General features: G+C 45.3%; 1 protein-coding gene across 1 annotated transcript; it reads right to left on the bottom strand.

The window, feature by feature from the left end:
• Positions 1-1,799: 1,799 nt before the first annotated feature.
• Positions 1,800-7,496, bottom strand: LOC307120630 (GTPase IMAP family member 9-like). The gene is made up of 3 exons (XM_079807750.1): positions 7,384-7,496; positions 3,133-3,175; positions 1,800-3,057 (listed from the first exon to the last, which is right to left on the bottom strand). Exons 2-3 carry the CDS (start codon positions 3,148-3,150, stop codon positions 2,188-2,190), a joined length of 888 nt encoding a protein of 295 aa, XP_079663876.1. The 5' UTR covers positions 3,151-3,175; positions 7,384-7,496; the 3' UTR covers positions 1,800-2,187.
• Positions 7,497-15,921: the final 8,425 nt, after the last annotated feature.

The following is a 15,921-nucleotide window of genomic DNA, read 5'->3' as shown; positions in this document are numbered from 1 at the left end:
ACGCACAGACAGGGTTGCCAAGTTTTTACAGCAAAACCCGCCCAATTGCTACTCAAAACTAGTTAAAAACAAGCCCAATAGCTTTCCGGGCGGGGGGGTTGTCTGGGAAAAATGCCTTTTGGGGGGTAAAATATGTGTTATTTTGGCTGGACTGCCTGCTAAATTTCACATTCCTGGGTCTGTATATCACATAATTGGGGTCGCTTCAGTTGAGTTCTGTTGACATTTGACAACTAACGTTATGCGTCGCTCCGTTGCTCTGATTGGTTGTAGGTCTATCCAATTGAGGTCTTTCCTGGTTCGGTTTAAACACGCCCCATAATCACAGCCCAACGGAGCAGTATCAGACTCAAATTCTAGAATCTGACTAGAATTGAGCATGACGATGTCAGGCTAATGATACGTACTTTATGTTGAATTATACGCACAAACCCCACCCCCATCCTACCCAAGAGCGTGTCATATACATGCCATAAAGTGCGCATCATTTGCACGCACAAACTCATTTTGGCGTATACATTCCACGACATTGCACACTCGTTCTATTGATACGCATCTCATGTGATCGTGTTGCCTGTGTAGCAGTTTTACTCTGGTTGTGTTTAATGTGGTGGTTCTTAATGAAGACAATGCAGATGGAAGAGGTCTCAGGATCTTTTATTCTGCAGAAATATACAGAGCACAATTAATTTTTGGAATACACGTCTCTCTTCACTCTGACCGTACAGCACGGAAAAGCAGCGCGCTCGTTAGAAGAGCGAGAGAAAGCACATCTGACCCAGTCAGCAGCAAATGTGCGTCTAATGGTGCGTTCACACCAGACGCGATTCGCACGAGTGATTTACATGTTAAGTCAATGCAGAGACGCGAAATGGCATTCTGCGGCACGATTGAGGCGGCGCGAATGACGCGAATTGAGTGTTAACGCACAAGTTGAAAAATCTGAACTTTGGTGGATATTTCGCGCCGCGTTAACCAATCACGAGCTTGCTCTAGTAGTGACGCATTTACAAGCGGAGGCAGAAATCCGAACAACAATGGAGGAGTTTATAAAACTCACCGAGCTGGTGCGCTTCTGGAGGATCTGATGGACCCAGACACGGCGCCGAACGAGTCTACGCCGCTTTTCAGCCTTCCACAGCAAATAAAGCGCAGCTACCCTCTCAACAAAATCTATGTCAGCCATTTCACAACGAGACTGGAGCAGAAAAAAGAGCCAGAGCCAGCGGCAAATGTGAGAAGGACTAGCCGAGGAAAGGCGGGTCTCGCCGGGTAAACGAGCGCGGAATGTCACTGATCGCCTGGATCTCACAACTCCGAGAACGCCAGATAAAATGCTCAAATAGGCACTCTTTTTATAAATTAACCACAGATTTGAGCTTTAAACAACTATATTATCGCCTGAAAAAGTCTTTAAACTACGTTTTGTCACACATTAATAGTAGTATTTTTTACAAAAAAGCTCATATAGGCTCATATAGGGCAGAAGCCCCTCCCATGACGCGAATTCGCGTCTGTTGTGTAGTTGTCACACGCGTATTTCACGCGCGATTCGCGCGAATTTCACACGCGAATGAAGCGAGTAAAGCGCGAATTATTCGCGCGCATCGCGTCCGGTGTGAACACCACATAAAGATGGCGCTGTTCGCACATCGCGAAAGGTATCGTGCGTCACCAATACGTGCCCCAAACAAGACAATTTCTGCATTAATGGTTCCCACTAGAGTTAATTATGTACATTGAACCAAGAACATATATAAACAAATATAAAAAGTACAAGAAAATAAGTTTTGTTGAATTTCATTACATTTATATTTTCTGAACCAGCTACACCTGCAGAATGGCTGCTGAGGGGAACAAATATAAGTGTCCTCAATGGATTTCACAATAATCTATTACCAGGATCTGTAACACAATGGAAATACATCTAGGAAATAATGTTTTGTATCATTTATTGTTTTAATATATGATAAATATGTTCTGTACTTTTCATTACATCAATAATTCTTTCATCATACTGATTACATAAATAATTTTAGCCACAAAAAAAGCTCAGTTATGATATTTCAACTATGCAGTAAACGCAGAGTGGAACATCAACAATCAAAACTAGCAGGTATGAAATTGTTGTGAACGGAGCGTCTCAGTGGAAACAGCAGATATTACTACATTCTGTGAAGGTTGAGTTCAGGGAGAAAATATTACTGCAAGAACAATAATTAAAGTCACTGCACTTACAACCACTAGAATGATGTTCTTATGTAGTTTTACAAAGCGTTTGAACGCACTGTCTCTTCTCTCTTCACACAGCGCCTCATATTCCATCCTCACTCGTATCTCTGTGTCTCTTCTGATTCTGTCTAATGTCGTCTGATGATCTCTCTCTCTCCTCTCCACCTCTACTCTCTCTTTCTCCTCTCTTCTCCTGTCAGTCTCCTGCATCTTTTCTAGTGTGTAACGGGAGTTTCTGTTCTCAGTCACCAGTCTATCAATCTTCTCCATGAGTTCAGTCACCTGCCGTCTGTTTGCTGGAGCTTTAATGTTAAACTCATGATATCTCTGCCCACACCGGTTAATAAAGTCAGATAATTGAGGATTTGCCCTGATCATTTCTCCTAGAGATCTCATGTGTCTCTGATCTGCATGAGTGAAGAGGACTAGAGTAAATCTGAGAGCTTCTGCACCAAACTTCTGCTCAAACCAATCAATGAAACCCTTCTCATGTTCAGTGAAAGTGCTTAAAGGCAGAATAAGCAGGATGACATGAGCTCCTGGTGAACATAAACGCAGAGCTCTCTTCAGCTCCGAGTCTGAATCAAAGTCAGTGTGAGTGGAGAATCTGAAGTCTGGAGTATCGATCACTGTCACGCTCCTGTTATGAACAACATCGGTGTGTGCTTTACAGGTTTTCGTCACTGATGAAGAGCTATTTTGTGACTCAAACACTCGACCATCGAAGATGGTGTTTCCTGCGGCGCTTTTTCCGGATCCGGTTTTACCCATCAACAGCAGATGAAGATCTTCATCATATCCTCTCAACACTGTGTTCTCAAAGCTCTAAAAAAGCACAGAACAACACAATGTCAGCTTAAACCCATAGATATGCTTATTAAATTAGTAAATGTTGCTCACCTGATAAATCACACTCATTTTCACCAAAATGTTTTCACCAACACTAAACAACAATAGAAAACATTGCTGGTTTAGTACAAATAATTAAGCATGAAATATCGACATACTTATTACATTTGGTTTCTGTAAATTATGCATTATTACTTAACATTATTTATAACATAGTATACATGCTTTAATAATATAAATATATTATATGAATCAAAATAGAAAGAAATACAGAAACACTCAACAGAGGAAGAAATAATATGTAAAAATAATATTTTACTTATGTTGAAGTCACAGAATTTGTCTGCAGTGTGCAGACAAAAAATATATATGGATAAAGTAACTTTTTTTTTTTGTTGATAATAATTGTGCTAATTCAACTGCATATGGTTAGCCTGACGTTGTCATACTCGATTCTAGTCAGAATATGAGTCTGATACATAGACCGTAAAAAAATATGGACGACGCAAATTCATTGGCTTCCACTGACGAGAGTTGAAGCCTCCGGAGGCCCGCACACGACATCTTGCGCAGATTTGGGACCGAGTCTGCGCAGTAGTGATCTCGGGACCGGGATCTGCGCGGTAGAGAGCAGGAAGTAGAGCCGTGATATCAAAACCCGCCCACACTCAAGAACAATTAATTATGTTGGTGTGAACTAAACAGTTATGGAAATGTAGAAATTAAAGCTAAAGCTCCAATCTCCTCCCAAAAATCCTGGAAAAAGTCCGTTAGTGCCTCAGTGACAACTTCACTCAGAGAAGCCGTCAATCTCAGCTGTCAATCATGACGTCACATCCCCTATTTTTATAGCATCAGATAACTAACTCAAACTAAACTTATTTCAAAAACGAACACTTGAAATGAAACCATCGTGATAAAAGCTGCCAAAAATGACAGAAACCATCTTTAGGAAACAATTATTTGAAGTGTAATTTAATTATTTAGTTTGTCTCGCGTCCATTAGCATCCACGGAGGGGCGGGGTTTATGACCTATACTGGGACCAACCATGGGGGGCGATCAAGGCGCGGAGGCTTCAGTTTCTGAGAGAAATGCTGCAGGCTTGGTCTGTTGAGCTGTGATTATGGGGCGTGTTATACTGCACACAGTGTCACAATTATGTTACATTTAGACCCAGGAATGCAAATTTTATCAGGCAACCCTGCCAAAAAAACACATATTTTACCCCCCAAACGCCATTTTTTTCAGGAGAACCCCCCGGGAAGCTATTGGGCTTGTTTTGGGCTAGTATTGAGTAGCAATTGGGCGGGTTTTGTTGTGAAAACCTGGCAACCCTATCTGCACGCACGCTGGAAGAAGATGAGTGTAAACCAGGTCTCCAAACTCGTTCCTGGAGGGCCACTGTCCTGCAGAGTTTAGTTCCAGCCCCAAATAAACACACCTGAAACAGCTAATCAGTGTCTTACTAGGCCCAAGTAAGACACTGATTAGCTGGTTGAGGTGTTTTAATTGGGGCTGGAACTAAACTCTGCAGGACAGTGGCCCTCCAGGACCGAGTTTGGAGACCTGGTTTACACTCATCTTCTTTCAGCGTGCGTGCAGACACGAATCGGCCTTGCGCGATACACGCGGGCAGTGTTGCCACAGTTACTTTGAAAAAGTAACTTAGTTACTTTACAGATTACTTGATTTTAAAAGTAACTAAGTTACTTTACAGATTACTTGATTTTAAAAGTAACTAAGTTAGATTACAAGTTACTTTATTAGTTACATTCATCAGTTGCCAACAACACCTCTGCAGCCTCAACATAAAAATGACAACCGTTTTTGCCAACACTAAACATAAAACACTAAACATAAAACCCTAAACATGTTAATGAAAAGGTACAAATTACTTTGTGTTCTTATTAAATACATTTATGAAAAACATTTTTAATTTATATATGAATGTAAATAATGATATGAGCCTACACAAATAATATAAAATTACAAGATTTATATTTTATTGTAAACGTGATGTGCAGCTTTGTAAAGGGACAACAAATATATGATCGATCCGTGAGAACAATATATTTTTTAATAATCTTTAAGTGCACAAAACTATGAAAATATATGAAACGCTTCAAAACAGAGCGGCAACAAAGCGCTTATGCGCATCCCGGGTGCAGAATGATGCGCTTAAAGCAACATGGAGTCAGAGGGCGCAGTGCAGCGCGAGTGCACATTGAAAAGTTCACGGCATAAAGAGAAGATGAGCGTTGAGCCCACAAATCATAGTCTACCATGTAGCCTATATCGGTCCAAACATTCACTGATTATTTGTTTCTTCACAGTTTTTAATTCTGGTTATTGTGCGTGTGATGCTAATTAATAGTCCTTGTGTTGTCACCTGAGTAGCGAGCACAACATCTTTCAGAAACCGCTAGATAAACTCCAGGAAGATAAATTATTTTATCAACATATCAAGTATTATAACGGGAATATATCATATTGGAGTGAGCTTTACCGTGCTGCTGGCTGGAACCGAACGCGACGCGCAGTTTTGCTGAACGGAGAATGATTGACAGCTACAGCGGAGGAAAGACATTCAGCTATGGAATGGCTTTAGATGACTTTGTAGGCTACTAGCAAATAATAATATTCTAATAATGATTGCTGAAGGATAATGTGACAATATATATTTCTGATGATTATTTAATTATCACGACATGCCTAATCTGAGCAAGTGACTGCCTGTCTTGAGTTTTGTCGACAGACGGAGGCGGCCGCCTCGTAATTCTCTATGCAGGAAAACCCCTGCTGAGACTAAACAAGAAAGCAAAAATATATATTTTTACTAAGGAAAATGACAAAAAAAAGTAACTCACAGGGACTTGGATAAGTTACTTTAATCTGATTACTGGTTTGGAAATAGTAACGCGTTAGATTACTCGTTACTGGAAAAAGTGGTCAAATTAGAGTAACGCGTTACTAAGTAACGCGTTACTGGCATCACTGCACGCGGGTGATTTTATTTGGTGCTTTTTGTGCATTCGCGCATTTGAAGCGAATTCGCGTCTGATGCCCGAGTTGAAAAATCTGAACTTTGCGTCTATTCGCGCCGCGTTAACCAATCAGGAGCCTACTTGCTGCTGTCACGTGGTAAAGTGACGTGATGGATTCGATTAGAACTACAAACGCGGATAAAAAAGTGTTAAAAACTACAAACATGAAGGGTGTGCGAGTCCGACGGTTAAGTAGAGAGGTATATGCCGCGTTCCAGGCAACCCGTGGCCGCGTTTTTCCGACCTTCTACCCGTGAAAGTGCACTGGAACAGCAGTCAAACCCGTGAATTCCCACCCGTGAACTCGTACTAGATCGATCATTGATGTAGCCTACTCCCAGTTACGCGCTCTGACATCACATAAGCCCCGTCCGCCATGCTTTGTTTACATTGAGCTACCACAATTCCTTGTGCTCAGGCTGTTTGGCATGACTTTGCCTGGAGCTACAAAGTCTTGAGTCGTGGTTTGAAGTTGTAATTTAAGGGCTCAAAACCCTGCCTGGAACTCAGCATTAGATTACGGGGCTTTAGTGATCAATTATCAGTATTTAACCTGACAAAAATATATTTATTCAGTGTTATCCACATTATATTTCACCTGCAGCAGCATTGTGAACTTTTGTAATGATACGTTTTGCCATTAACTTTTAAATGCATCATTATATTTAAACTGCAAACACATGAGGAGAGTCTCCGCATTAAAGACCCACGAATGTCAGATCAACGTGCGACTACATTTTTCTCCGATACAGTAGGAAATGAAACTGAATATGGACGATTTTAACAGTGACGATGATTGACAGGGCGGTTTAAACGGTGACGGGCTGCAAGCAACAGAGTCCGTTAAAGATAACGAAGTAGTATGTCCAAAGCTTGCATGTAGGCTACTCTTTTGCTACACACTCAAAAGTATGTACTTTTTCTTCACAAAAAGAGTACATAGGTCGTAGTGTAAGTAGCCTAGGTGAATTGGGACGCAGCACTATATTCTAAGTGTTCAGTATTTGCATTCAGGCATAATAATCACGTCCTACTGTGCATTTCAATCTTTTATAACATTGTCATTTTGTTAAATTTACATCTAACAAAAATACGTCAAATAGGCCGAGTATGAAGTTCTATAGTGTTGTGTTTACCCAAACCCAAAGCATATGTAACCTACATCAAGTTCTGTAACATGTCCTTAGTAAATTAATTCACATACTTTCAGAACAACGAGTTTGTTAAACACACACGAATACATTAATTAAACTTACAGAGACGGTCACTAAACTGTCGAAGATGTCTTCTGTCAGAAATGAGTTTCAACAAAATGTCCGTATTGAAATGTTCCTTTCACTTTCAACAGCGGCTCTTATTGAATCCTGTGTTGCAATCTCTCTCTCTGGCGTCTTGCTGAAAGAAAAACGCGAATGTGTGACGTGTTGGGCTATGTGGGTTTCCGTAGTGTAAACAGAAGGATAGCGGGTGAATCAGTCTGACAGTGTGAATATATAGTGATGCAGTTTATTCTTTTCCCCGTTGAATGCTAGAAAGCAAAAGTGCCTTTATGCTGTAAATGTGTAAGTTACCACTGAGAGAAATAAAGCCGAGTTCATTGCTGAAGTCGACCGACGCATCATTGTTTGTGCTTCGGCTCTGTTAGCCCGGATCACTGGACGCAAGTTACCTGCCACGAGCCAAATTATTATGTTGAGACCAGCTCGCTCCCAACTACGGTTCGGAGCGTGAAAGCGGTAAAGGTAACACTGGGGGCCCGTCCGGGATTTAACAAGCAAGAGAAGAAGAAGAAAAAAAGTTTGTCGGACGCGCAATGACGGCGCTCGGGGCTCGAGCTAATGCTAGCGCTGGGACAACGAGGTCTGTTGTGATGGAAACCCCAAATGTGAGCACCAACCCGTTTTTAGCGGATATAAGAGACATTAATATGGACCTAGTTAATCACGGGGACGGCCGATACGCCGACATCACCAACCCTTTCGCGGATGGCACCGAACGAACGTTAGCCGCGGACGGCGCGATTGTTTACGGCAGGATGCCGTCATTCAACCTAGCTTCACCCCCCACACCACCGTCATCACGGTTGACTAACCCGTTCCTAATGCCCGTGGAACCCCAGAATAAAACAGATGGTGAGTCCGCATACCTTTATCAGCAAACATGTGAATGTTCAAAACGTATGCCATCCAGCTCAGCTGCAGCTCTACCGTACAGTTTGAAAAATAGCCCCACTCCAACGCTTGCCCTTCGCAGTGCTAACCAGCTAGCTAACCCGTTCACTTCCATGAACTTTACGGCTCAAAACCAATTTTCCCCGGCCCACGCATTGCTCTCCCAGTACACTTCGACACCTTTTCCACCCTGTTTGCCCCGGCCCATGGAACGTAGTGGAGTAATAAGCTATGATGATGACTATGCCTCACACCATGATCGATACCAATATGGTCCGTCAGCTGTGGAAAGGGCCAAGTCGGCGCCACGTATATCACACAAAGAGCCAGATGTTGAAATAATGAACACTAGTGATGACGAGTATTATGGGCATAAAGAGAGAATTCCAATATTAAAGCCAGGCCATTTTGATGGAACGGGCTCCTGGAAAGACTTTATTCACCGGTTTGAAAGCTGTGCAAGGGCAAACCATTGGTCAGAAATGACAATGGCAGTTCAACTGAGATTCAGCCTGACTGGCGCGGCTGGAGCTATCGTTCATAAAAACCCCAGATCTGACCGCTGGAGCTACAGGCGGATTGTGACTGAAATAGAGACCGCCTACGGGCCGCGCTCTGACCATGCGGCAGCCATCGGCATTGAACTGAGACAGAGGGTTAGGGGGCAAAACGAAGCCTTACACCTATTAAGGGATGACATATACGAGAAAGTGTCCATTGTGTATGCTGACCGTACAGAGTTGGAGCAGGACGCCATCAGTGTGGAGGTGTTCACCAACGCCCTGGCTGACCCTGAAGTGGTGCAAAAACTACTGGAGAAGCAGCCGCGCACACTATCCAGAGCGTATGACATCGCGCACAGCTATGAGACTACAAGGAGGGCCGCCAGAACGGTCACACAGTTCATGCAGCCTGGCCAACGTGGTCTCGTAAATCAGAGAGCCAGGGCCACCGCAGTACGTGAGAATAACAGCAGGCCAGCTTGCTCGGAGCCAGTGGGGGTAGCTGTTTGGTCCATCGACTCGCCAGAGAGGGCTCCAAGATTTAATCAGCAGTGGCGCCAGAAGAGAGACACAAATGTTAAAATGCCTATGGGGGATGTTCAATGCCACAACTGCTCTGGTCTGGGGCATATCCAGAGGAACTGCCCTTCCCCCCGTCGACCCAGACAGCAAGGCTGGACAGTCAATAAGAACACAGCACCCGACACAGGTAAATGGGTCACCTGTACTGCCAGTCAGGAAGATGACATGTGTGTTAAAATATTGATATATGAACTGGAAATGTGTGCTCTACTTGACTCTGGTGCTCGGAGGAATGTGTTGCCCCTCCATGTCTTTAACTCCATTACCACAGAGTCCCGAACCCCAATAGAGCCATCTGTCGCACAGGTCCTGCAGGGTATTGGCCCCAGTGGTTTGGCAGTGCTGGGGGAAGTCAACCTACCAGTACAAGTTGGGAGCAGAGCTACCAATGTGAACTTTATTATTGCCGACACAACAGAGAACACAGAGGTTATTCTGGGGCACCCTTTCCTCCATCAGACAAGTGCTCAGCTGGACTATGGTCGCCGTGAGATAACCCTCTTCGGTGAAAAGGTACCTCGTCTTAACCCAAGCCATCAGTCCCGGGTGCACATTGTCAGAGTGGCCCGCACAACAGTGTTGGAGTCTGGGTGTGAGTATGTAGTACCTGGCACTGCCCACCTGCGCCATGGTACTGAGGGAGACCTGATGCTGAGCCCAACCAAGGGTTTCATAGAAAAGCATCATGTTCTTGTGGCCCACATTGTCGTACAGGCGCAGCGGTCAACCAATGTGCCCATCAGAGTCTTTAACCCTGGTGCCTTACCTGTCACTTTGAAGAGAGGTGCTGTGGCGGGGATTCTACAGCCAGCCACGGTGTTGGGGAAGGTGGAGCCCCAGCCACCCTTGGCCCCACCGGCCCTTGAACCTACTAACTCTGTCTGTGCTTCTTTACCTAGCCACCTTCAGGTCCTGTATAACGAGAGCTGTGGTAGTCTGTCCAAGGGCGACCAGGAGAGGTTGGCCCGCCTGCTACGGTCTTACAGTGACGTTTTTTCCTCGGGGCCCACTGACCTTGGCCGTACGGGACTCGTGCAGCATGATATCCTCACCACCCAAGGTCCGCCTGTGAAACAGCAACCACGCAGGATGGCTAGAGACAAACAAACTGCGGCAGACCAGCAGGTGCAGCAGAGCCTGGACACTGGTGTGGCCCAACCCAGCAACAGCAGCTGGGCTGCACCAATCATTATGGTTAGAAAAAAGGACGAGACCTTGCGGTTATGTGTCGACTACAGGCCCCTAAATGAAAGAACCATAAAGGATGCTTATCCACTTCCCCGCATCCAGGACACCTTAGACACACTGTCCAGTGCCAGGTACTTCAGCACGCTAGATTTAACATCAGGGTACTGGCAGGTGGAGATGACGCCGAGAGCCCGAAAAGCCGCTGCTTTCTGTACACGTAAGGGCCTGTTTGAATGGAACGTGATGCCTTTCGGACTGTGCAACGCGCCGGCCACGTTCCAGAGGCTCATGGATCGTGTCCTGGTGGGGCTGCAGTGGGAGACCTGTTTGGTCTACCTCGATGACATCATTGTCCTGGGGCGGGACGGAACTGAAATGTTGGAGCGGCTGAGTCAAGTGTTCGGCAGACTACGCGCAGCCAACCTGAAACTTAAACCATCAAAGTGTGTCCTGTTCCGAGAGCAAGTGGCTTACTTGGGGCACATTGTCTCCGCCAAGGGTGTCGCCACCGACCCCCAAAAGATCCAAAAAGTGGCTGGGTGGCCCGCACCCCAAAACGTATCTGAAGTGCGTCAGTTTATCGGCCTGGCATCGTATTACCGACGCTTCGTTAAAGATTTCGCCTCCGTTGCCAAGCCCCTCCACGAACTGACCAAAAAGTATGCACGTTTTAACTGGACGGACGAATGCCAGGAGGCGTTTGAGCAGCTGAAAAGCCGTCTGACGTCAGCACCCGTGCTGGGCTATCCCCTCGACAGTGGCCAGTTGCTCCTTGACACGGATGCCAGTGACTGGGGAATTGGAGCAGTCCTCTCCCAAGTGCAAGAAGGTGAGGAGAGAGTACTCGCTTATGGGAGTAGGAGATTGTCAGCCACTGAGCAAAACTACTGCACCACCAGACGAGAACTTCTAGCAGCTGTCGAATTCACCTCTCATTTCCGGCAGTACCTGCTAGGGAGATCATTCATCATACGGACTGACCACAGCAGCCTGCGCTGGTTGACTCGGATGAGGGAGCCTGAGGGTCAACTCGCTCGCTGGCTGGAAAAACTGGCAGAGTACGACTTCCAGGTGATCCATCGCCCAGGGAGACACCACCAAAATGCAGACGCGCTCTCCAGAAGACCTTGCGGGGTGTCCTGCCCATGCACAGTGCCAGAGCCTAGCCTTCACAACCAGTTTCAGCACAAAGGGATCCAGTGCAACATGGCAGAGAGTCCAGCTGCAGAGTATGCTGGGAAAACTCCTGCAGAGCAACCTCCAGTGGGGGTAGTGGTGACTGAAGGTAGCTATGGAGGCAGCCCTGCAGTCGAGCCTAAGTATTTTCCAGTGGGGGTAGTGGAAGCTGACGGTGACAATCAAGCTGGCTCTTCATTCCGTCCAGGTGTCTACAGGGTCAGTGAGCCAGCCCAAACCAACCTGTTCGGTGGTTGGACCAGGGAGAAGTTAATCAGTGCCCAAGAAGCTGACCCAGATATAGCACCAGTGAGGAAGTGGATGGACAAAGGGATGGGCAGGCCATCCTGGGTTGACATAGCACCCTACAGCCCTGCCACCAAGGCCTACTGGTCGCAGTGGAAAAGGCTCTACCAGAAAGATGGAGTTTTATTAAGAAAGTTTTTCTGTACGGATGGAAGGGTGTTCTATCCACAGATCCTGCTGCCTCAAGAGTACCGCATCTCAGTGACAGAACAATTGCATGATGGCCCAGTCGGTGGCCATTTTGGAGGAGAAAGGACCCTCGCACGTCTCAAGGCCCGGTACTACTGGTACAATATGAGAGATGACGTCACCCTGTGGTGCCGTACTTGCACCAGTTGTGCTGCGAAAGCCCGCCCCAAGAAAACACCTCAAGCCGCCATGGGCACAGTGCGAGTTGGTGCCCCCTTTGAACGGATCGCAGTTGATTTAATGGGACCATTAAATGAAACTGAAAGGCACAACCGCTACATAATAGTAGTTCAGGACTACTTTAGCAAATGGGTGGAAGCCTATCCTGTTCCCAACGAACAAGCAACGACAGTGGCTGAAAAGATTGTTTCTGAGTGGGTGTGTAGGTACGGAGCTCCACAGTGCCTACATAGCGACCAAGGTACCAATTTCGAGTCAGCTGTGTTCCAGGAAATGTGTGAGCTGCTGGGAATCGACAAGACACGGACCACGCCGTTTCGCCCACAGTCAGATGGTCAAGTAGAGCGTTTCAATGCCACCTTGCAGAAAATCATAGCCACCACTGCAGAACGATGCCATTGGGACTGGGATGTTATGACACCATATGCAGTCATGGCTTACCGCGCTACCAAACACAGCTCCACGGGCCTGACACCTAATATGATGTTGTTCGGACGGGAAATTACAGAGCCAGTGGATCTTGTTGCTGGGCTGCCACCTGACCCAGATAACACTACTACCCCTCCAGCTTATGTTGTACAGCTCAGGAAACGGCTCGAGCTATCTCACCAGTTGGCCCGGGAGGCGCTGGGAAAATCTGTGGAGCGTGCTAAACGACAGTATGATAAAAACGTTTGCAGAGTCCAACACAAAGTCGGTGATGCAGTATGGCTCTTGATCAAAGGCACAAAGAGAGTACAGAATAAAGTGCGAAAGTTCCTGCCTTCCTATGAGGGCCCATACTTTGTCGTTGGTGTACTGGACGATTTGGTCTATCGGATTAAAAGGGGCCCGAGGACGAAGATGAAAGTCGTTCATCACGACAGACTTAAAACTTTCCATTCCAGGACAACACTAGACAATGACTGGGTCTTTCAGGAGGCTGAAACGTGGGCACCAGTGGAGGCACCACCCCCGTTGTCAGACCCCAGTTCTTCAGAAATCAACATCAGCCCCCTTGACCTTTGGGGCGAATCACCAGAGACAGAGGACCCTGTGGTGGGTTCCCTTCCGGGTCTCTTCTCTCTACCACCAACATCGGCAGTTTCACCGAGCAGCAGCCAGCTCCCTTGCCACCTCGCTGAGCCTTCACTAATTGAGGCTGGGACCCAGCATGAGGCCAGGGGACAAACTGCTCGCCCTGTTTTGAACTCCACCCCTCGGCGTCAACTCCGGAGGGTCCGCAGAGCTCCTGACATGTTTGGTGATTGGATTGGTTATTGAGCACATCTGCCTGAGGTTGGGTGTAGGCGGATCGCTGCCCTCCTCAGAGGAAAAGAGTTCCAGTAAAAAAAAAGAAAGACAACAAAACAAAAGAGTTCATGTGTTGTCAAAAACCAAAGAGTTCATGTGTTGTCAAAAACAAAAGAGTTCCAGTATTGTATCATTACATAAGTAACTTGTTTATGTTGAGGTTAGAAATGTGAACACGGTTTGGGCTTAATATAATTGTTTACTATCAACAGTCGGTAATGTGGATACTTATGGGCTACATAGTCATGTTATAGCATCCTGGGTATGTTTACTGCTAAGCACTTAGTTTAACAGAATATTTGCTTCAGTTTGCACTTGAAATCCTGCAACCCTGGGTAACTTTACGCTAACTTTGGGTTGAGTGGTTAAAGTAATAGTCCCATTTTTCGCAGGGAATGTATAAGTGTGATGTTTACATTGCCTAGGATATTTGCTTACATGTGAAGGAGTATGCAATATGCTGTCACGGACATTACCTCTTCACCTTAACTTTCCACTGGAGAAGGGCCTTTCAAGGACTGTGGGAAATACGGGTTATGGTTGGGGGTGTTTGTATAATGACCGTCTTATTAATATGTCCCTGTGTGCATTGTAATGATGCTGGAGATATGTTAAAGGTTTAATCATTCTCCAGAGTGGGGGTAGTGTTGCAATCTCTCTCTCTGGCGTCTTGCTGAAAGAAAAACGCGAATGTGTGACGTGTTGGGCTATGTGGGTTTCCGTAGTGTAAACAGAAGGATAGCGGGTGAATCAGTCTGACAGTGTGAATATATAGTGATGCAGTTTATTCTTTTCCCCGTTGAATGCTAGAAAGCAAAAGTGCCTTTATGCTGTAAATGTGTAAGTTACCACTGAGAGAAATAAAGCCGAGTTCATTGCTGAAGTCGACCGACGCATCATTGTTTGTGCTTCGGCTCTGTTAGCCCGGATCACTGGACGCAAGTTACCTGCCACGAGCCAAATTATTATGTTGAGACCAGCTCGCTCCCAACTACGGTTCGGAGCGTGAAAGCGGTAAAGGTAACACCTGTGACGCTGTTTGTCTCCAATAGGAGTCGCTGTGATTCATTCAGGCGAAACAGCTGTGAATGAAAAAAACTGGGCATCTGAGGCATTAAAATGGTCACATGTGGGTAAATCTGTCCCGAGTGAATAAGGAATAACGTGGGCTACAGGCAGCCAGTGGTAATGGCAACAAATAATGATTTTAATAGTAGGCCTATACTGTAAAGTGTACTGTAAATATACAGTACTTTACGAAATATATGGTTGGACTTGTTAAATGAAAAGCTTTTGATAAATGAACGTGTATCAGTCTAAAGGACAATATAAACTTGGTAGCCTATATTCTCCATATCTTTTCACTGAGTATCAACGTACCAGTATGAATTTCACTTGGCAACAGCTGATCTCACATCCTGTGTTATTTCTACCACTACTGAACTATGTGCTGCCTTTGATATGAAAAAAATCACAAGATATAAGATGCTAATTTCCTGTCTTTTACAATATTTTACATTTTAAGCTTTATTTGAAAGAGTTGATATTTACTGTAACACAAAAACCTTTGACTATAACAGTGGAGTCCGGTGGGTTTAAAAAAACTGTGTGTCTGTTTACACCAAGTGCATATAGCGTGCCTTGTTGGCAAGTGCCATTCGCACTAACTCCGCCTAACAATGCCTGTTTGGGAAAAACAAGATTAAAAAATAACGGGCATATTCCAACATATTCAAAGCATCAACACACAGTAAATTATAGATTTATTACGTACTTTAGTTAGATACTGCTCTACTTCTGGGAAGTGATTTGCTCGCAGCACCTGAGAAGCAGCGTTGTTTCTTTCGTCAACAAAACCAGCGTGACTAGGTAGCTGATTTGCACAATGAACCCACAGACCAAAATTAAAACTTTCCATCTCCCCTCCAATTCATTAGCAAGGTAAATGCTACAGTCCAGAGAATTACCTCTAGCACCGCTCATTTGTTACTGTGACAGAGCGTGTTCGTGACAACACAATACTAACATTACAAGGGATACATGGAGCACGGGAAAAACTACAATACAGTAGTGACCACCCTCTTCATGTAACAGTGTCACAAACGTTACATTAGATCTAGCTAATGGTACTGTTATAGTAGGCTAGTCATCTAAAAACATAACGGAACACTTACCGCAGTCGCGGGTGATCCCTTCTGTACTATCG

The sequence above is a fragment of the Gobio gobio genome (genome assembly GCF_949357685.1).
Source record: "Gobio gobio genome assembly, chromosome: 24".
NCBI classification, from domain to species: Eukaryota; Metazoa; Chordata; class Actinopteri; order Cypriniformes; family Gobionidae; genus Gobio; species Gobio gobio.
The sequence above is the reverse complement of the archived record's forward strand: the minus strand, read 5'-3'. Positions and strand labels throughout refer to the sequence as shown.